This window comes from Cajanus cajan, chromosome 10 (genome assembly GCF_000230855.2).
Source record: "Cajanus cajan strain Asha chromosome 10, NIPB_CcT2T_4, whole genome shotgun sequence".
NCBI classification, from domain to species: domain Eukaryota; kingdom Viridiplantae; phylum Streptophyta; class Magnoliopsida; order Fabales; family Fabaceae; genus Cajanus; species Cajanus cajan.
In genome coordinates this window covers 39,410,484-39,433,907 of record NC_138526.1, presented here as the reverse complement: position 1 = coordinate 39,433,907, position 23,424 = coordinate 39,410,484, and the positions used below count along the sequence as shown (strand labels likewise).

The 23,424-nt window shown below is 29.1% G+C and overlaps 2 protein-coding genes across 3 annotated transcripts; one reads left to right on the top strand and one right to left on the bottom strand.

Moving 5' to 3' along the window:
* Nucleotides 1–12,378: 12,378 nt before the first annotated feature.
* Nucleotides 12,379–17,957, bottom strand: LOC109805725 (putative disease resistance protein At4g27220). 2 transcript variants are annotated; one of them, XM_083064993.1, is made up of 2 exons: nucleotides 17,519–17,957; nucleotides 12,379–17,089 (listed from the first exon to the last, which is right to left on the bottom strand). In XM_083064993.1, exon 2 carries the CDS (start codon nucleotides 17,078–17,080, stop codon nucleotides 14,099–14,101), a length of 2,982 nt encoding a protein of 993 aa, XP_082921119.1. In that variant the 5' UTR covers nucleotides 17,081–17,089; nucleotides 17,519–17,957; the 3' UTR covers nucleotides 12,379–14,098. The 2 variants fall into 2 exon arrangements, with proteins under 2 accessions (XP_082921119.1, XP_020223490.2); XM_020367901.3 differs by having other exon boundaries at nucleotides 17,696–17,957.
* On the top strand, nucleotides 12,652–13,104 carry LOC109805726 (uncharacterized). The gene has a single exon (XM_020367903.3). The coding sequence runs from the start codon at nucleotides 12,652–12,654 to the stop codon at nucleotides 12,919–12,921; it is 270 nt and encodes an 89-aa protein (XP_020223492.1). The 3' UTR covers nucleotides 12,922–13,104.
* Nucleotides 17,958–23,424: the final 5,467 nt, after the last annotated feature.

Here is a 23,424-nt window from a genome sequence, read left to right as displayed (position 1 = left end):
GGGTGGCAAAACGGGTCAGTTCGGTCTGTTTTGTCCCAGCCCGCCAATGGCTAGCCAAAAACGGGTCGGGTCGGGCTGTCAATAAAAAACGGGTTAGAAACGCTGGCCCGTCCCGCTTAAAGACAAGCTGCGCGGGTCGACGGGCCAGCCAACAAACCACAAAAAAAATTGCAAAAAAATATATTGTATGTTCAAATAAAAAAAACTGCTACAAATAAATAAATATAACTATATGAAATTAAAAATGCATACATATTGTACATAATATATGTTTAACAAAAACAAATTACAAACTTAGAAAAAATCAAATAGAAATTAATCCACTTACACCAAAATTAAAACCAAATTATAAACTTACAAATTACTAATAATCTAATTTTTTTGATAGTCCACAAAACAAGTTCATTACTTATGCAAGCAACTAAAGCCCAATTACTTATGCGGGGTTGGCGGGTTGTGACGGGCCAGCCCGTCATTTGGCTCCACGGGTTGGCGGGGCGGGTTTGGCGGGTTGAAATGATGGGTCCGACCTGCGCGTCACAACTCATTTTGTCATCTCTATATGAGAGTTATAATAACATTCGTGTAACTTTTATCAAGTATTACACCGTTCAATAACTTTATATTAAATGTAAATTTTGTAAATCCAACCGTTAGATTGAAAGTTCTTTACTCTTAGATCATATATACAAAATTTTATATTAATCCAAGATGATTTAATACTTTATTTTTATAAAACAAAATTGACGTAATATGTATATTTCAAAATATACTAAAATATGAACATTTTGATTACATTCAAGTTGTTGTTCAATTTTAATAAAACTTGATATAAACATATAAAGTGATATGAACTTTCAATCTAACGGTTGGATTTACAAAGTTCACATTTAATATAAAGTTATTAAACAGTATAATACTTAGTAAAAGTTACACCAGTGTTATTATAACCCTTCTCTCTATATATATATATATTAGGTTTAAATAAAATTTTTGCACATCTAATTTATCATTTTTTTCACTTTTAATTTTTGTAAAATAATCTTATCTTATTTCATCGTTAATCTTTAATAACATTTTAAAAATAACTTTTAACGTCAATTCTTGTTAAAAAAATACTATATACAAATAGAATATATATTATTTTTTTGTATTTACTTTATCATTGTCAGGTAAATAGATTTTAAATTTTTTTAGATAAAATTTCAAAAATGCATTTTATTGTTATCAATTCATCATACTTTTTAAGCACTCCCTCTCCAAAGCATGGAACATCGCGTCCTGACTATTTTAATGGTAAAGTTGGATCATTGGCCTCCTTTTTTGTTGAAGTGTGTCACTTGTGCAACAACAATTAATAAGTGACGACGATCTTGATATCCTGAATCAATCAACATAATTCTTTTTTGTCTAGTGCTAATGGAGTTGTCGAACATGAGATTAAAAACTTCTTTATGGTGAGGTGGTAGCTTATGACGACCACATAAAAGTGGTACTCATTGGGGATAAACTTGACATATTATTTTCGAAATCACAAATATTTATTATATATATATATATATATATATATATTATTCCCTTTTTATTTTCTTTACAACAAATTAAACGAGATAAAAATAAAGAAGTTATTTTGAGGAATTTGTTTTTCCTTTTAATTACAAAATTGTTATTTGTTTTCTATTTTTCAAGATTTCTGCGTATAATAGTGAAAATGATATTTTCACTATGCATTCTTTGAAGACATAATATATATTAAAAATAAGTGACAGTTTTATATAATTAAAAGTGAAATAAAAACTGAGAACATAAAATTATTTCACCGACCCTAAAATTTTATGTTTTCTTTCTTTCATTTGGTTTTCTATCAAAGAACTTACGATTTTTATGACTTTTTACTCTCTCTTTTTTCATTTAATTTTTAAAACCAATTATTATATCCTATAAGTCTAACTTAAGTTGACTCATTTTTCTCAAAATCCCACAAAACAAATAAACTATATATTGTTAATTTAGTTTCTAATTAAAATATTATTTTCTCTTTAAATCAAGTAGTTTATAAAATAATAAAAGTATATAAATAGTTATTCCAATATTAAATATTCATACCGTCTATCTTATTCCAATGTATCTTATTAATATTTAGAGACTAATCTGATTTTTTAAAATACTTTACTTAGCATAATTTCTAATAGAAATTATTTATATATTAGGGGAACCAAGAAAACTTTAGCAAGTTCAAAAGTTACGAACCTTTTGAAAAGCCATCTTCATAGAGTCCATTTCGTTGAATTAATAGCACGATCATGTTACTGTCTGCTACGGTTGAAAATGAAACGAAACGAATGACACTTTTGTTAGCCTCTGATATTGCTACCATTATTTAATTATATTTTAGGAGACTTTCTACACTTTTTAAACTCCATTATTTCTGAACTTAGGTTAGGTTCGTGGGAAAGATTTGAAAATTTTAATTTGATTGTTTTTCTTCGCTGACTAAGAAAATATTGATGCCCACAGAGAATGCAGCATTTACTTCATCCAATCATGAATCCATTATTACTCAGAATCGTTGTTGAAAATCGAAGATGCAAATGGGTGCACCCATCAGTATATTATATGTCAATGATTCTAGCTAGCTACCACAATACTCCATTATTGCTTGATTGATGCGTTTCTTCATTAGTTTTTCGAATGAATTTAATTAGTTTAAGAAAAAAATATGTTAAAAAAATGTCATGTCATGTACTTTATGTAATTCATAAAAAATTTTGACAAATTATCGACTCATAACGGATTTTTGATAAATTCTTAGTTCAACATATTTTAAAATTTTCCTTCAAAAAAGAAAAATAACTTAAAATATTTAACATTTTCTTCTATATTTTGAATGTAAACTTATTATTTATTAATATATATATGTTGATGTATAGTGTTAAAACTTAGATTTAACTATTAATACTTTATGTTTAGTTTCTAGTATTATAATTTTTTTTATTACATATTTAATATTATTTTATATATTATTTATTTATTATTTTTATTAATATTAATCCCATCATAATTCATATGTAATTAAACCAATAAATATTGAATCACAACATATTTAACATATATAATTATATAATTTTAGTATTTATTTTGAATGAGAATTAGTAATATGTTTTATGTGTCATTATAATCTATATTCATACTTTTTAATAATATATCAACATATATTGTATTTATTACTTAGATAAAAATAATTTTTAATAATAAACATTATTTCACTGTAAAATGTGTGTCATGATATATTAATTTTCTTGTAATGATTAGACTTTCTTATCATTCAAATCATTTTAAATATGATTTTTTAATTGATTTAACTGCAAAAGATTTTAACTATACATACTTATTAAAATCTTATTAATTATAGTTATAAAACATTCTAATTAAAATATTCTCTGTTGTTGTTAGGTACCACTTTATAACGCTTTTATAACATTATAATTAAGCTAGTTATTTAACTCGATTAATATGCATTCTCTCTAATGCTCAAGTACAATTTTGAAGATGTTTACAAGTTCTATAGGATTAATTGATGTGAAAGGGAGAAAAACTAAAAAAGAAGAAGAATCAATTGACATTGAATGAAATCTACGGGACCAAAATTTTAATTTAACGTAAAATAAATAGGCTACATATTACTATAATGTTAATCTGTTTTAGACTTACCAAACATATAAGTTAACAAAAATTTATAGTAAGGTAATCAATATATATATACCTACGTTACCATATTATTAAAAAAAATTACCATATATAAATATAATTTAAAATTTATTTGAAGGTTTGTGTTGCATCTTTCATATAATGTTATGAGACTTTACTATAACTTTACTTGAATCTGATTATGAGGTTCGTTGTAGCAACTAGCAAGTCCCTATTACAGATTTTCCAATCAAGATTTTAAATTGAAACTTAGAACTTGAATCTGATTCTGAGGTTCGTTATATAGCAAGTATTTTTTTCAGATGTTATAATATATCAAGATTTTAAAATTTTAAATCGAAACTTAATTATAGTTAGATCGACCAAAGAGTACCTGCTTATAACTGTTGTATATTTAATTGTGGACAATAAACACGTACGTTTGACTCTGATTCTGTCATGCATATACATCATTAGCTCGCGCCATTTTTCCATTTGCTAAACTCACCAACACATTTACATGTATTATGTATAATTTATATTACTTTAGATATACTCAACAATGTCTATGTCTATCTTCTCTGCACCAGATTATTCTATCTATATACTGAAATTAATAAACATATCCATGAAAGAGTATTACATCACAGAATCTTTCAATCAAATATTACACGAAGGACACTTGCATTGGTGAGTTGAACTCCAGAACTTTCGTATATATATATGGTACGTAATCAGCAATCCACCTAGGTCTAATTAAGCCTCTAGCTTCTGCTTTTAGCAAGATATGTATCAGATTATCAGTTGAAACCTTGAACATGCAGAAGCATAGAATCTGGTATGAGACAACCGATGATTATAATGCCTATAGTTTGTGAAGCAGAAAATCAAACACGTAGGCACCTGTGTTTCTGAATCATAGTGTGTTTAGGTGAGAGTTATTTCATCCACTTATATATATATAACAAATTGTAGGGTATGTGTCATTAGTATGTTACTTATCCTGTTTTGAGTGTTTTCATTCTATTAAATTGGGCTGAGCTTTATTTCTTTTGAATTCTAGATGCTTCATTTTACCAGCTTGACCATGCCTTTACGCCAAATTAATCAATAATATTTTCAAAGTAGTGAAATTGTCATAATAAGCTTAGAATATATATATACTCAACAAGTCAAACTTGCCATGCATAATTGTTATTTTAAATAATTTTTATTTCCAGTTTGACACTAACAATTTTATTTGGTAACGAACGGTGCAACATAAACAGCTGGCACAACGTTTTAATTTGTGACACACTAATGGCAGACATTGAAGATCTTCTGGCCATTCGTCAATTAATTTGGAAGCCATGAGGAACTTCCCAGTTTTAATATATGATATAAATTAAAATAAATGAAATGAAGTTATATTTTAATTATACTAAATAAAAGGGATTTTCTGCAATTTTTATCCCGTGATTTTTTTTTGGTCATGTAAATTTTTACTGCGATATTTGATAAAAGTTGACATGTTTATTTATTTATTATATTGTATCATTAATCATTATCAAATTCTTCATAGATATGCATAACGAGACAATTTTTAATAGAATAAAAAACTTGAACATTAAAGGTATTAAACTTTCACTGAAAGATATATTATAGTTATATAAAAAAAATGTCACTATAAATATAAATATAATATAATATATATATATATATATATATATATATATGTTTGATATATAATTATACATAATTTTTATTTTTATTTTAAATTGATTCAACAATATATATTGTGCACCATTATAATTAATATTTTCTTTTCAATAAAAATATTTCTTTTTATTATTTACATGTACTTATGCATAACATTATAATATTTGTAGCATATTTAGCTTATGATGGAAATGAAATTCGCTTAAATATATTTACAACAAATGCTTAAAAATATTGTTATAAATGTCCATATTAAAACATGAAATAAAATGCTTAATTATTCTAAATTAATCAATTATTATAATATTTTATCATAAAGATCAATACTCTTACATTTTATTTTAACATTTTACACATACTTATAGACAGATTATTTTATCTCATATTTCATTAGCATTTTTAATAATATCTTTTTCTTTAATTTCTAAAAAAATAAAATTTAGCTTACTTTATGGGTGATATATAGAAATTATAGTAAAATGTTGAGTCTATCAGTTAGTTAAATTTATTTATTGATGGCTGAGATCTTGGGTAGGTCTGCACTTGTCATAATTCTTTTGGGGTATAGATTGTGTTGATTAATTAATCATCAAAAAGCAATCGGTTTCAGATTTTTCATGGTGTGTCAATAAATAAAGACATGAGAAACCTTCTTGCATAAACACACCTTCTTTTTTAAATTTGAAATTGGAGTCAAGTTCAATGCCGTATACTATCTCAGTAGTCACCAACCAATACCATTACATTTTATTATCGTCATCAATTGGAAAAAAAAAAAAAAAAAAAAAAAAGACAGCAAAATTTAGTGTCTCCATGTGGTGTATCACAACCTAACGTCGTCTCCTACGTCTTTCCCCAAATATACACGCCTTGTTTTTGTCTTAACCCCATTTTGCCAATTTAATACTAAATTATTATTTATTAGAAAATTAAATATGTTGCTGAATAAACTTAGCCTAAGTCAGGGAAAGAGGATAGTTGATTGTGACGTGGTTTTATGTGTTTTTTATTTTAGGGAAATAATTCAAAAACTTTAATTATATACAAAGTGTTCACATTGACTCTCCCATAGAGTGAGTGTATATATTTGTATCATTGATTTTAAATGTTATAATTTTATTTAAAATTATTTTGAATTTCTGTAAATTATAAAATAAATTATATTTAAATCTATATAATCTATACTAATATACAAAGGGGATACCCTTTTTAGTAACCACCTTGGTCTCCATAATTTTTAGACCATTATCCCTTTCTGTTTTAAAAAAATTAGAAAAAATATTTTTTTTAATCAAATTTAAGAACTTAAAACTAATAAATTAATCATAATACTAATTAGATTAATATATTTTTATTATTTAATTTTAATTTTAATTTTATTTTATATAAATTTTATCCTTTATTTATTTTCAATAACTACTTTTTTTATGAGTAACTTTTTATTTTTTTTATAATATAATACAGATACGAAATACTTTTTTTCTGCTAGTAATATATAAAGATAATTCATTATTTTTGCATAGACATTTTTACCATTTATTTATCATAATAACTGCACATTTTTTTAATGAGAATAATAAGGTAAATTATTCTCTTTTTTAAATGAAAATATCTCTTATACCAAGAAAAACTTTCTAATTTATTAATTTGAATTAAGCTTTTATGTGTATATTAATAATATCATTATATACACAATATGATTGGTAATTAAAAAATATTATTTGGACGGGGCAAAACGTGTTGAACTTCCTCTAGACAATTGGGTTAAGATCAATTTAATCCAGGCCCAACAAGTTGTGGGCTTCTATTAAATGGACCGTACAATTTACTTTTTGGCTCATGATATATATACTTTTTTTTATTTTTATGAGTATATCTCTTTTTCAAAAAAAAAATATAAAAAATTATAATTTTTTAAAAAAAATTAATTTTACACTTTCAACTTTTAATTTTCTACTTTCTTCTTCTTATTTACATATTTTTTTTTCTTTTTTAATTTTCACATGTTATTAAAATAGGTGAGGTGAAGAAAAAATAAGAGATGCATGTATAAATTAAAAAAAGAAGAAAGATGTATGAAAAAAAAGTACTAAATTAAATATTGTAGATGTAAAATTAAAAATATTTTAAAATTTTAATTATTTTTTTTAAAAGGAAGTGTACTTATAAAAAAAAAAGTGTATATATATATATATATATATATATATGAACCTTTACCTTTACCATATTCCAGGCCTGTCTACAGCTTTTGCATCGGAAAATGAGAAATTGTTTTTAACACCTTAAGTTCTTACAAGTTGCACTGCTTTTAATTTTTGTAAATCACTTTAGAAATTTTAATTCTTTAGCGCATTTAACTCACTTTGAAATTAAATTTTTAATAGGGTGCTTGATATGTTTTCATCGAACACTGCCAAAAAAGAAGAAGAAGAAAGATATGAATAATTTTGGTGCAGCAGTTAAGAATATGATTAACTCCCATGAGTATTGCTAAACGAGTTAGAACTTCGTACATACCAAAGATTGCAATTAAAAAAAAAAATAGCAGTGGAAGGTGATTCTACTAATAACGAGCCTTCCGATGATTTTTTGGATTTGAATTTTCTATATTCAAATTTTCACCCATTCATGTAATTTGTAATAGTGCGAAATTATTAATAAAGCATATACTAGTTGTATTTTTTCTTATCACTAAATCAGTCTTAAAATATATTAGAATATGAGTTTGTGTTTATCTCAATTTTATAAAATTTTATAAAAAAGAGTTATCTCTATTCATATATCCTTTTTAACCTTATCTCTAATAAATGTTGGAATTGAGTTTTCTATTTATTTATAAAACATGTACTTCGTCTGGTTATTTTTATCAGATTTTTTTTGGCAGAATATTTTTTTTATCAGACTTATTATGTTATTTTTTATAATTAAGAAAGTCGATTAGTTTAATTAATAGTATTAAATTTGTCTTAAATTTATTCATTTATTGCAAAACTATTTCTAACAATAATAAAATCCCACTCTAGCTACTATCTACTTATTTAATTAAGAGAATATATATTTAATTAATCCCAAGCATATGGTTCAGCGATAGGAGTTGATCCACGCTTAAGCAAGATCAGGGTTCGAATCTTGCCTTGTATTGGAGATTAGTCACTGCTATCGGCGGTGGATACTCTAGGAATGAACAAAAAAAAATTAATTAAGAGTATTTCCGGTATAAAAAAAAACTAATGTAAGAAAAATTGTAAATTAATTCTTATAAAAATAATTAATACTTTTAATTTGGAACTTTGATTTCATGAAAAAAGACTCAAAATTTGAGGCATTGGATTTTCATTCAATAGTCAAAAATACATTAATTATGTTAATGCGTATGTCACACTTAATCCTATCCTCATTTATTTTATGTACAGCCCCCACCTCCAATGGAACCAATAAAATGAAACTTCACAATCCTTTCATTGTTTAAAAGGGTCTAATGCATGAAGGAAAGAAAAAAATGTTCGAGTCTCGTTTAAATATATTTTTTTTCCCATTTCAAACGGGAAAAGAGAGAAAAACTATATTAAGATGAAATTAAAAATTAAATAATTTTTTATATAAGATCCAGTTTTTTTTTTTTTTTTAGAAAATGATGTAAGAAATATAATATTTTTGATACAGTTAAAATAAAAGGTGAGAAAAGTAGAAATAGGGTGGACGATAAGGGGTATTTGGAAAAGTGGTTTATGGAAACAGATAGCTAGCCTTGTTTCGTTTGGCGGCAGTCATGATCCAAATCCGTGGGATCAACCCATCATCAATCTTCCTTCCTCCAATGCATGCATGCTAATGCTACAACTCCCATAACTTTTTAAAGGAATATAATTTTTTTTTAAAAAAATTACCCAAAGAGAACCTATTACACATTATTTACAAAAATAGCATGGTTTACTGTTCAAGCTCAGAATTCAGTTTTCCATAAATTGAATTCTGAGCTTCTTCATCGCCGGAATTCGATTCCCGGAAAACTGAATTCTGAGCCGTGTTTAATATATATATATATATACACGTTTTGAGTTTAGGTATGTGTTAATTTTGCATCTGGAACAGCTCGTTCTGAAACCAGAACGGCCCGTTCTTCTTCCACTCGTCATGTGTTAATTTTGCATCTGGAACGGATCGTTCCGTTTCAGATGCAAAATTAACACATGACGAGTGAAATCAGAACGGGCCGTTCCAGATATAAAATTAACACATGACCTAAATTCAAAACACAAAAGAAAATTAAAAAAAAATAAAACGCTGCTCAAAATTTGGTTCCCGAACCCTAAACCCTAAACCCTAAACAATGAACCGTGCTACTCTTGTAAATAATGTGTAATAGATTTTCTTTGAGTAATTTTTTTAAAAAAAAATATATTCCTGTAAAAAATTCACAACTCCCACTCATAAACACTCACACTATAAAATAAAAAGAAAATAAAACTAGGTAAAAAATTGCACGCACATGGGGTCAAGGGATGTTATAAATTCTGTTTTAGTATATCTAATTTATATATCATTTCTTACATGTGACAATTTTTTATTAGATACAACTACCTCAAAATTACTTAAACCATGTTTTAATTTGTTGAAAGATGATTTAATATGAATTAAAGTTCAAGGCATTAATATATTAATGAAATTTTAATTGCACAACTATTGAGTCGTCTTTTTGTTTCTTCCCGCCGTTTTCCTTTTTCTTCTGCTCTTGACTTTGCCAAAGGTTTTGGGCAGTCGACACAAACAACCCAAGCGTTGCTATGCGGATTTTGATCTTCACGTTGGCGCCTGATTCATTTTATTATACTCTAAATTATTTATTATTTTGGAGCTTTTCGAAATAAATTATCAAAATGGGGTAATCAAGGTTGGTAATTTGTTTCCAATGAAATGGTAAATAGTTTCTAAATCTTTCCAAAATGTTCGATCAGCCTGATGTTAGTTGCATTCAAGAGTCAAGACCATAAGAACATTTATATTATATTCTTGATCCTTTTTAGAAAACTTCAAACTCAAGTTTTGAAATTTAAAGCAAAAATAAATAAATCACTTCAAATAAGCTTCCAAAATAGAGGGTAAGAATTACACTACCCACTTCCAAATATAAAGATCACAAGTATAAGTCGATAAGGAGAACACCCAATTGAACCAATTGAACGTACCCATTAATAAATAATGTTAAAATAAAAGATTAGTGCTTGGTGAATTTTCTCGACCAACAACAGCATAGTACAAATTGTGGTATTGGGAAAATCCAGGACTCACTCAATTACCAAGTTCGAAAGACATGATACAAGGTGTGGGCCGCACCTAGTTTTGTTTTTGTTTTCAGTTTCACTTCACCTAAAACAAAACTAGCCGTGGTTTCTCCCACCCCAAGGAACGACATATTTAAGGATGTTGTAACTTGTAACACGAGTTAAGAGCAAAGCAAAGGCTAAAGGAAAGGTTATTGTCTCCCACACATGATGAGTGCACCAAAGAAATCATGGGTAGTGGCATGGAGCATTGGGGCAGTGGAAGCGATGAGGTGGAACTATGCTTTGAGGTCACTTCAACAACATGCCAAGAACAACATCATCGGATCTTATGCTAAAGCTTCCAAATGGTCCTCTGCTTCAGTTTCCAACAAGGGCAAGAGAACCAAAGAAGAGTCCATGAGGAAAGTCATGGAATTCAATTGCTGGGGTCCCACTACTACTAGATTTTAGCTTTACTTTATTACAAAAATTAGAATCAGATTCTGAAAACAAACACAGACTTCATAGTCCTTTCATCAACTCAAATTATGTATGCATCCAATTACGCTAAATATTCATATATACAACTCCATATGAAGAAAATCGAGATCTGTTTTTCATTCTTTGATCGCCGATTATCCCTTCACCCACCCCAAATAATACCATACAACATTCTACATTTCTTACACAATAATTCATATATATTAAATATTTTAACCATTTGTTTTTAATTAATTCTTATATATTAACTATAAATAACAAACTTGCATGATTGTAATTTATTTTAACTTTTTTTTTATCTAATTTAATTTTTGTTTATCATTATTATTTATAAATTAAATATTAATATTTTAAAATAAATTATTAATAAATAAAAAAGTTTATATTATAATATAAATTATTTATCATAATGTATATGTGTGAAAATATTTATTTATAGAAATTTAAAATATAACTTATATATTAAATATAATATTTATTTATATAATTTATTATAATCTTTAATTATACATGATAAACATACATGTTTATTGTACAAATTAAAATAATAATTATATAAGATGATTTTTGCCACTATAGCCAATGTCATTAAAAAATAGTAAGTTATAATTGAACTAATAAGATTTGATGGTAAATTTTAAGGGAAGATATGTGATTAAGGATAACTATAACTTCAATCAATAAGCTTATTATATATGATAATTTATAATTAAATAATACTAAAAAAATATTTGATATAGATTATTTTTAACAAATTATTCAACTAAATTAATTATTTGAGAAATTTTAATTAAACTACAGAGTTTAATATATGAGTCAAATTAAACTACAGCATATAATATAATTATTATAAAAGTTAATTACTTATTATGAATATTGTGAAAATTAAAATCGAGAGTCTAATTACACTTTAGAATAAAAGTAATATGAATATTGATAAAAACAAAATCGAGAGTCTAATTAACGTTAATTTACAAATTTAAAACTTAATTGCAAACTTTGAAAATACAAATTATTTAAAAATTTATAAAAATAATAGAAAGACTGACATATTTATTTTTTTCTTCTTCTTTTTGAGGTTATGTCAACTTCCGTGGCCAGAACAGAACCGTAGAAGACGTAGAACCACTCATTATTATATTTTGTAAGTTATTTATAATTCAGAAACAATCATTTAATTATTCTAAAATTTGTCACGTTACTTACTGTTACAGTATCAAATAAACAGCTGGTACCATGAATCATGTAAGAAGCTACACTAGACAAACCGTGTGGATTTTGTAAAGTGCTAGGATTCTGCTCCAAACGGTGGGTCCAACGCCCCTGGTTTTGCTTCTTCCTTTGTTCTTTCCACCTTAAACAAACGAAGCCTGTGGTTTAGGATTCACCCACCAACTACCAAATCACTCATTCACCCACATATATATATGACCCAACATAACTCTCCCCACTCATCAACACAATTTCTCATTCAGATTCACCAAAAGCCTTAGCAACAAATATGAGTTCAGCCACCAGAGCATGGGTTGTGGCATCCAGCATAGGAGCAGTGGAGGCCTTGAAGGATCAACTGGGTGTCTGCAGGTGGAACTATGCTTTGAGATCACTGCAGCAGCATGCAAAGAGCAATATCAGGTCATACACTCAGGCCAAGACCTTGTCTTCTGCCACTTCTGCTGCTGTTTCCAAAAAGGTCAAGAGAACCAAGGAGGACTCCATGAGGAAAGTCATGGATTTGAGTTGTTGGGGTCCCAATACTGCTAGGTTTTAGTGGGGGTGGTCTTATGTGGGTTTATTTAAGCCTATGTAACCCAATTGATCATTGTGCTGCAAGTTGATGCTACTTTGTAGCCTTGCCATCCCATTATATTACCTTATGCATCTCTATGATTCATACGGAATTTTGTCTATCAAATGGTAAATATGATTCAATGAAAAAGAATTTTGAGGTCTATTTTTCTGGTTTTATCTGTTTGTTTCGATTTTAATTATGTGCCCATGGATCGTGCATATTTTGTAGAGGGCAAATCTGGTTAGTATGTTATGTTATCAATCTGATTGATATTGATTACGAATATCGATGTACTAATCGAGGAAAGTGCAAGAGAGAACCGATATGATCAGTGTACTATGTAATTTAGATTAATGCTAAAAAGGGTGTGGCAGTGTGGGGGTTACGGCTTTAGGTTTGGTTGTGGCTTGATCTAAAAGATTTATGTCCAATTAGTCATTATGTTCATGGATTTATCAGCTGCGCAAGAATTTATCTCCGGTATGTTGTCAATGCTGTGTCTATGTCTTATGCAGTGAAGCCAGTTACTTTGGGTTGCAGGATCTGGTTTTTCAACAATCACTCTATAGAGGAGTTTATTTATCAAGAAAGAGTGATCGAAATGATATGTTAAACAAGTTTTCAGAATATTTTGGTCAAATTACTGCTTTTTGGTTAAACAAAAAATCATAGATAGCTATGATAGAGAAAAAATAATTGGGTCAATCAACTAGACTGACCTTATTTGCTATCATATTTTTCCAAAAGAGGATGTTTTGGATTCCATCGTATTAACAATTTACAACACATGACCACAGTGAATGGAGTGAGCAAAATTTAGAAAGTGTGTTATTCTCCCATGGTAAAGAATTATCAATGAAGAAAAGAACAATTGAGTTTCACATTATTCACCGAGATTCGGCTATGATATGCCAAATTCCGCATAGGTGAGAAGTTAAACTTCTATATTAACATTAGACATTAGTTTGTATACACATTCCACTCCACCATTGTCAGAATAGTCTCCACTTAGGATTTCATAAATTAGATAATGCAATCAATTAATCATACAGTCTTCATCAATATTTACATTTCAATCAACAAATTTTCAATTAGATTTCAGTCACCCGACCCCATCAAAGTATATCTAATAGTTAATCCTAGACTATGGTCTCAGTCAAAAAGAATCGTAAAGAGTCTGAACTGGGGTAGTAGTTTCAGGGAGCCTAACAAGTTTTGGACATTCAAAGATCCTAAAGTTTTGTAGAGACTCACATACCATTAGTCCTTTACATATGCTCCTGAGTTCTGGTAGGTGCTTCAATGATAATGATACTAACTTTGAATGTGTGACTACTACAGCCTTTATGTTGGCCATACCAGATTTGTTACCACAAGAGCTTTCATAATCTATGCCATCTACTGAAATTATTTCCTCCATCGACTTGCAATTATGAACGGTTATCTCTTCCAAGTTCTGTAGATAAGCTAACAATCCAGGTGTCAGCAGCTTCTTGATAACGGGACAATGGTAGATGCAAAAATACTTGAGATAAGCAAATGCTCCTCGTGGTCGAAAAGTGTGAGCTACAGCTTCATTTTCCTTGCACAGAATGTGCAAGCTTTTCAGGCTGTAGAGTTCCACCGATTCTAGGTTGTGAAGAGAAGTGCAACATGAGGAAGAGCAAGATGAAGAAAACAAGTACTCTTGTCCATCACAATCAGCAATCTCACAGCGTTTCAAAGAAGTGGCATTTTTTAATGACAAAACATCACATAAGCTTCTTATGTCATGACATCTTTCAATCTTCAAGCGCTGAATGTCTAAAGGGAGCACAAGGGGTGTTTCTCCTGTTGTGATTTTGCAATTTGAAATGATCGCATCCTTGCTGAAACAAACTTCAGCAAAAAAGCACCATGGAGGTCTACCAAGAGACTCTTCAGTGTCTAACTGAAGAAGGTAACTTCTAGGTCCATATTTATGCATTGTTTTCACATAGGCATTGAAATGATGAATGTTGTATAAGTTAGCTGCAAAAGTTTCCAACTTCCTCAGGCATGATACATGCTCTACTTTCACTTTTATCTTTCTGGACCACCAATGGAGAATAAGAAATTGGAGGCGAGTCAATTTTGCTATTTCTTTTCCTGTGGACACCAAGTTTTTTGCATAAAGATTAAGCCATCTAAGGTTGACCAACATTTCCAAACCTTGAGGTATTTCTGTGATTGCTGTAAAAGATAGGTCCAACCTTACTAAGCCCTGCAGCTTTGCTAGTGAAGGCATGTGCTTCAACCTCTTGCAAGATGTTAGCAACAAAGCAGTGAGGGTGTTCAAGTCAGCCACAGATTTTGGCAAAACCTCAATGTCTGTGAAGGACAAATCAAGAACTTGGAGAGCAGACATGTGAACAAAAAAAGAATCTGAGATCCAAGTCAAGGATTCATTATGCTTCAAAATCAAGGTTCTAAGTTTAGGACACCTAGGTGATATGTCAGTTGGAATTTCATGTATCCAATTACACATCAAGGAAACCTTCTCCAGATCCTCAGTCCATTCTTCTTCATCTGGAATCTCGGTCAATTGCAACCCAGCCTTCACCATGAAATGGTGGTTCACCTTTATAATATTAATAGCCATAGCCCTCACCAAATCATGCATTTTCACCATTTGACTTCCCACATAATAGCCTTCCACATTATCTATTGGTGCCACACATTGGCAACCTCTTTTCATCATGCTGATAGCTATATGACTGCTGGCATCCTGTAATCCCATGCATTTCCTTCCACCAACATAATTTTCCACTTTCCCCAAAAGACAACTGTTCTCAAGCTTATTCAGTATGGTGTGTCCTTCATCAAACATTGCCTCCAAACTTTTCATTCCATTGACAAGTCCATCATCAACAAAACTTTCTATCAACACATCCCTGTCTATGTCAAAACCTTCAGGATATAATGCACAGCATAAAAAACACTCTTGTACCATGTTATCATTCAAGTGATCATAGCTAAACTTCAGCACACGGAGTACCTCCATTTCCATTTCCTCCATCCTTATTTCTGTGTTTCTTAGTTCTTCGAGTGCATGCCGCCACTCACAAATTTCTTCCACCCCTCTCATGCTCCTGGCCATTGTAATAACTGCAAGGGGTAAACCAGCACATTCTTTTGCAACAGATCTAGCAACCTTAGTTACTTCTGGAGAAAGAGTAGTGTGTTGTCCAAGGTTGTCCACAAATAACCTCCATGCTTCTTCCTTAGAAAGAGGCTCCACTTTGACACTGTTTTGACAGTTCATTCTTCGACACACGTCCAACGAACGACTTGTCAAAACCAGTTTTAGCCCTTCTGCTCTCACAGGAATTCCCACCTTCTCTAGAGGAAAATGGTTCCACACATCATCTAAAAAAAGGACACATCTCTTCCTTCTCATCAATGACCATGATAGTCTTGCTGCTCTTTTCTTTTCATCATTCTCTTTGGAAATATCTAGTCCAACTATTTTTGCCACATCACACTGCAACTTGTGAATGCTAGATGACTGTGAGAGAGTCACCCAAAACACATTATCAAAGTTGGTGACACTTTTTAAAAGCATATTATGTATGTGCATCAACATACTTGTTTTCCCCACTCCTCCCATGCCATACACACCAATAATTAACACACCATCATTCATCAACCAGTCCCATATCTTACCAACATTTTTCCGAAACATTGCACCTGCTAATTTTGTTGTCAGAAATGCATATCCTCTTGATTCCTGTGCACACCCCACAAGTCCTTTAGGAAACCTACCACTTTTCACAAGATCTGTCACTTGTCCTGTTAGTTTCTTCACTTGTACAGTTAACTTTAGATGCCTAAGTACTCCACCATCTCTCAATTCCTGTACTATGCCATAGACTTCAATTTTCTTCCTTTGAACATTTCTCAGCCAATTTTCAACTTCGCGTTTCCTTTTCTTGCCTTGTTGTAGCTCTGCAAATTTTAGCTCTTTGTTTATGTCATATTCCAGGCTGCAGAGCTCTTCAAGTTTCATTTCTAGTCCTCGTACGTTATCATTGAAGATGTTGAATCCGCTGAGCAGATCCAAGATAAGAGAATATGTTTCACTGATTTTTACCAAGCCCTCTATGACATTAGCAGCCATAGCATGCTCCTGCAAGAAAAAATAGTCAAGTATAAGTTATGTGCAAAAGAAAAGAAAATTGTAAAAGGAAAAGTTCCCTAAACAAAATACATCAGTAAAATATTATCAACTGCTATGCCTGCGCTTGCAAAATACCATTAATTTCCCATATTTAAGGAATCTCATTGAATTTCTTAATTAACAAGTTCATGTTCCCGGCTTCTAGTGACTTTTCATGATAGATATTGCTTTCGGTATGAGATTATTTATGTAACATCATATAAAACTATGACCTGAAAAAATTAATCAGGTTGCTAATAAATTATATTCACTTGTTCAAAGATACATACTATAAAAAGGTCCTTTAGTTAAACTAAATTATGGAGAACTAGAGAAGAATGATATCATCTTTCCGAGGCAAAACATGTGACTAAAAATTTGGAAACAATCATCACGAACATATGATGAAAAGTTGAAAAATCAATTTCGAGAATTTTGAAGCTTCCACATCAACAGTCTTCTGAAAGAACCAACACACCAACAAAATACAGTTACAAAAGAAAAGTAGCAAGATATACTTAAACGAGGGAAACTAATTAAAACAATGAAAAAGTTAAAAACAAAGCTAGTGTTTACCTGAATATAAGTTTGAATTCTTGGTGTATAATTCAGGCGACACACAGAAAGCTTCTGATCCAGTGATCCTTATTCTGTGGGATATATGCTCATATATACAAATGATCACTATGATACATGTGCATGTGAACCAACACCACCAATAAAACAAGGGATTAGTGAAGAAGCAGGGGAAAATATGAGCAAGCAAGAATGGTAGAATTCAGTTTGTGATAAAATAAAAAATAAAAAAAAGAAAGAAAATGATGTCATGCTTGTTGACAAGTCTTTGCCGTGAGATTGTTCGGGCTTGAATGGTATTGGTACTTTGAAAGTTAACCATAAAATAAAAGTGCTAGTTGACAAGTTAGTTGGTACTAATAACCATTGACTAGAGACCATAGTGGTAATTATTGTTAAATAAATATATTTTTTGTTTGATTTGTTCCTTAGATGATTCATCCTTTCTCCTCAACCGTGTCCAAACATGTAATTTTTTCTTCCAGATTGATAAAAAAAATATAATTTAATATGTTAGTCAGCATAGAATTTATGTCTCAAATGGGAGAAGCTACATTAGTCTTTGCCAGCAAGCAACGGATGCATTTTTGGTTTATATTACAAACCCATGGTGAACTCCTACCACTAATAATGGATAATTACCTTGTCAAAAGTATTTTCCTTACTGAATTAGTTTTGGGAGGAATTTCACACATTCAAATGTCAAAATTGAAATTTGCGTGGGCTTTCAAGCCCTCCTTAATAAAAAAAATATAAAAAATGAAATTTGTGTTACCTTTGATTGTGGTTGGATTATAAGTTTGGACAAAATAGAACTTAATTGTGTTCGGTGAGTCGTATTTATCAAAATAAAAATTAACTGTGTCTCTGCCTATAACTTGTATATAAACCACAATAAATCAGGTTTGAATAATATTAGACTCAATTTTATAAATAAGATATCGGTATTAAAGAAGATAAAGTTAAAAAAACATTTAATTTTCATGATTTCATATAAAATATACATTATATTTATTAAAATATTTTTAATTATAATTATTATAAATAATATTCTCATTTATTATCTTTTGAGTATTTTTGAACTAAGAACATTAAATAATAATGTTGAGTTAGTTGAAATTTGTTTAGTTTTTAATCTAATTTTTTTAGTATTTTTTTGTTTATATATGATTTTAAAAGGAGTACGAATGAGATCAAAATTAGTTAAGATCATCAACTTTTTTGGTTTGAGAGATCATCAACTTTTTATATACTTATTTTTAAAAGACTTTAAAAATATTTATAAAATAAAATAACATTTTAAAGGTATAAAAATTCACTTTGTATGTATATATTTAATTTTATTAAAAAGTATTAATAAAAATCAATATGAATAACTCAAAGAGGTAGATTGTTTGGGAGGGGGAGGGGGAGTGGAAATATAATTTATCAATATCAACAAGTGTAAAACTACTGGAATCAATATAGTAATAAGTAATTTGGGTGCACTATTTGTACGAGTTTTTAAGTTTAAATTTCAGTATTTTCACTCTACATAAAAAATTGTAATTAAATAGATCAATCAAAATAAATAATTTATAGTTAGGGAAAGCAAAATATAACTATTTTTAGTAAAAAATTTGTTAGTATATGAAATTGTAAAAGTAATTAACATTTGGTGAATATGTTAAAATGCAATAGAACAAGTATACGAGTTCTACTTTATGTTTATTATGCTTTAAGAATAAAATAAAACATAGGATAAAAAAATCAATACATTTTTATTCTTCTAAATGTGAAGAAAACAAAATAGTATAGAATGCTTTATTTTATCATGTTCTTCTTACAAAACAATTTTTTTAGTCACAATAAATGATAATAAATTTTGAATATAAAATCATGTGGAAATTACTTAAATTTCATTACCAGATATGCGCTAATTAAGGTGTTACCAAATTTTTTTTTTTTTAAAGATAGGAAAAATTACAAAGATAGTGGAGGATTGAACCTAGATTCTCGTGCTTCTAACTACCCAAATTCTTCCCCACCCAACTATCAGACTAACCCTAGTTGTCAAATTTTACTTAAGTGTTGATAACTTTTTTTTATAATTATATTACTGGTGTAAAATAAAAAAGATTAAAGTAAGTTATATGGAGAAATGGTTTTAAAAAATTTACAGGAGCATCTATTAAATTTTCTTTATGATGAAGGCTGAGTTAGTCAAAGTTTATCTTTGGACGCTTAGCTTAGGTTGACTTCTCTATTGCTTTTGGTCGTCAAACCGCCGGCAATTACTATATCAAATCCTATATTTTACGCTAAAACAAAAAATAACACTTGAATTCAATGTATTATTTTTTTTATCATATTATTGGTGCAAATATAGAATTAAAAAAACTACCATTACTTATTGTTACGATGAAAAATGTTTCTTTTAGGGATTTATTTTCTCTTATAATATTATAATGTTAAGTTAATAAATAATTTTTTTTAAATGAAAACAACTACTTAACCTCTAAAAGAAATTGTTGTTATAAATGAGAAGGGAGTGTCATTTGAAAAGAGGTTCATCAAGTTTTATTAGAAAACTTATGATGATGTTTGAAATAGTAAACATTTATTGAAATATTATCGTTGATAAAGTTCAAACTTAATTAATAAATTTTGTATGATGTTTTTTTTATATAAATTTTTATAGTGTTAATTATTGTGTATTTATTTATATCATTGTGTGTACTTATAGAGATAATTTTTTGTTCTAAACAAGAGAGATGATTACTCCTGAAACTCATGTTTTATGTGATTTTTATCATGTTTGTGGTCCTTTTTTCATTCAAATATTAGTTAAATATTATAATTTTTATCTCGATGATGGAACAAACATTACATTTTAAATTAATTTAAAAAGAATTTAAAGTCATATCCGAAAATTGAAAATGATTACTATCTAAAAAGGATAATGTAAGTGTCAGGGGAAAAAAAACAAAGAACAATGTTAATTTAAATTTGAGAGTTACAATTTTTAAAAACAAATTAATATATGAAAAAAACCAAAAAAAAACTTAACATTAAAGACAAGCATATTGTAAAAATAATATATTTACAACTTTGAAACTATAATAAAGGTGATGACTTATTTTGCATATACAATTTCTTTTTAATTTTACCATTCTAAATACAGCTTAAATTATATTATATACTATCTATATCATTAGTAACTACTCATTAATATATAATTTTATAATTTTTAAAAAAAATAAAGAGACAAAATGTCTCTTTTCTCACCAAATTCTTCTAAAGTAGATAAAGGCCACAACAAAGAGAGTAACACCCAAACTTTAAATATTTATATTATTAAATAATTTTTCCTCCCGCGGCTAACATCTCTACTCTAGAGCATAATTTATTTTATGTACTACTGGTGTAAGTATAAATTTAAAATAATAACTATAAAATTCATTAAATTTAACGCATATGACAAAATAATATTGTTTTTGTTTTGTTTTGGTGTAAAAAAATAATATTATTTTCTTTCTATTTTATTTAACATTTTATTTCAAGACTTAAGAAATATAGTTAATATGTTGGATTTTATAAAACAAATCATATACCTTCTCTATATATTCTTAATTTTTTTTTGGATTCTCACTTATAATTAAATAATGTGTTAATAACGATTAAGGATATTGTATAATTCAAGCCTTTGGTGATGGAAGTTTCTAGTGGAGGGGATTGGTGTTCTTCAACTAGATCCATCTTCAAGTCCAATCTTCTCTTGAGGTAGAAGTGTCTTCACGGATTGAGATTCAAGCTCCAAGAGCTTGAAGGAAGCAACAACGGTGGTGCACTCTTCTTGAAGAAAAAAAAGAAGTTTGATGAACCAAGGCACGAAGGAAGGATTCCTTTATGAAAGTTCTTAAGGATGGGGATTTTCTCCACAATTTAGGGCTCTTGAGAGAAAGAGAATTTTCTGAACTCTAATATCATAAATGTCAAAAGTAATTACAAAGGTAAGAGAAAAACTTATATAGAGTAAGAAAACTTGTGATACAAGCTAGACTAACTATGGTTCAAGAGAATTATGGTTAGTCAAACTTGACCGGCCTGGTTAGTTTAGGAGGCTTGTGAAGCAAGCTTCTAACTTAGAAGCTTGGAAAGCAAGCTAAGTTTGAAGCTTGTAGCACAAGCTTCCCAAGTATGCAAGACAAACTTGGTAATTTCGGCCAAGAAGAAAAAGGCTAGGCAGCCAAGGCTTGTTCCAACATGTAATCCAATCCAAAAATCTTGGAATTGGTTTAGTTAGGTTCACCAAATGATGGTGAAACCTAGCTAAATCAATTCCTTGGAAAATATGGAGGAAAACAAGCTGAATATATAAAATTTAGCCTAGGCCTACTTCTGGTCCAATTACTAGTTGCACCTACACACCTTACTATTTGTCACCCCACTTCTACTACTGAAAATATGAAAATAAATGACCTTAATACAAGGTTAAATGGAGCAAAAGTCTCCAAGTAACATACCCTAAATACTCAAAGGGATATCCTATAATGAAAGAAAGAAAGTGTCTCACAAATACAAAGACAAGATGAACCTATACAAGAACTACTATGTACATATAAGCTAAACCATCTATTCAAGATGTGATGGCCCACATGAAGAGTAGTTTGGGCTTAGAAAGCCCACTAACCTCTAAGCTAGCCAATCCTCCCTGTATGCTCCTAGCAATAGCTTGAGTAATTAGGCCCTTGGCCCATAGTCCATCATTTGGTTGTCTGTGTTTATTAATCTAGCCTCCAATTGATCAAGATTTGACAATTAAACCCCTTATGTCACTATTAGAATAGGATTTAGTCGATGATTGACCACTTCTCAATAGTAGATAAGATGAAATGTTGAAACTTATGAGATCATATATCATAATAGTTATAATGACATGATTTATTGAAATTAATAATAATAATAATAATAAGTAATATTTTGAGATTTATGAAACCACATTAAGAAAAAGATTCACTCATAGAATATAATTCTAGTATAAATAGGAATCTCCGACTTAAAAGGAAAACATATTAAATTTTTGAATATTTTGATTTTGAATAAACGACTAACTTATCTTTGATTTGTTTTCTAGATCAAAATGAAAATGGATTATCTCCTTTTCCTTTTACTTTCATTTTTTCATTTTCTAAACTTTTGAAAAAAACTATAAAATGAAGTTGATGCATACTTTAGGAAGAGTGATATTTGTACTTCCAAAACTGTAATAAAAAAAAATAGAGGAAAAAGACAATCAAAATTGCATTAAATTTGTAAAACAACAATCAAGTTGAAAGAGACAATAATTACTAAAATATCAAACCAATGTTTAAACTGTGATTTGATTTTAACTAAATTAAAAAATTACACTTAAACATTTAATTATCGTCTTTAACCAAATAACTGAAACTAATTCAGGGTTGGGAAGAATACATGCAATCCAATCCAAGAAAGAGAAGAAAAAGAAAAAAAAAGTGAAAAGAAACCTAAAAGAGATTTAAGATCTAAGGAATGGTGGGTCCCCAGCAAATCAAGTGCTTGACGTTCTCATCTTTCTCCGTCTTCCTCATGGAGTCATCAACAATATTAGATTGCATCATTGCATTCATATTGCCACTGCTCCCCTTATTGCCACCACGTTCACCCCCCAAAGATTCTCCTCTCACCAACAACGTTTTCAATGCGCTCTCTGATTTGCACATCCTCAT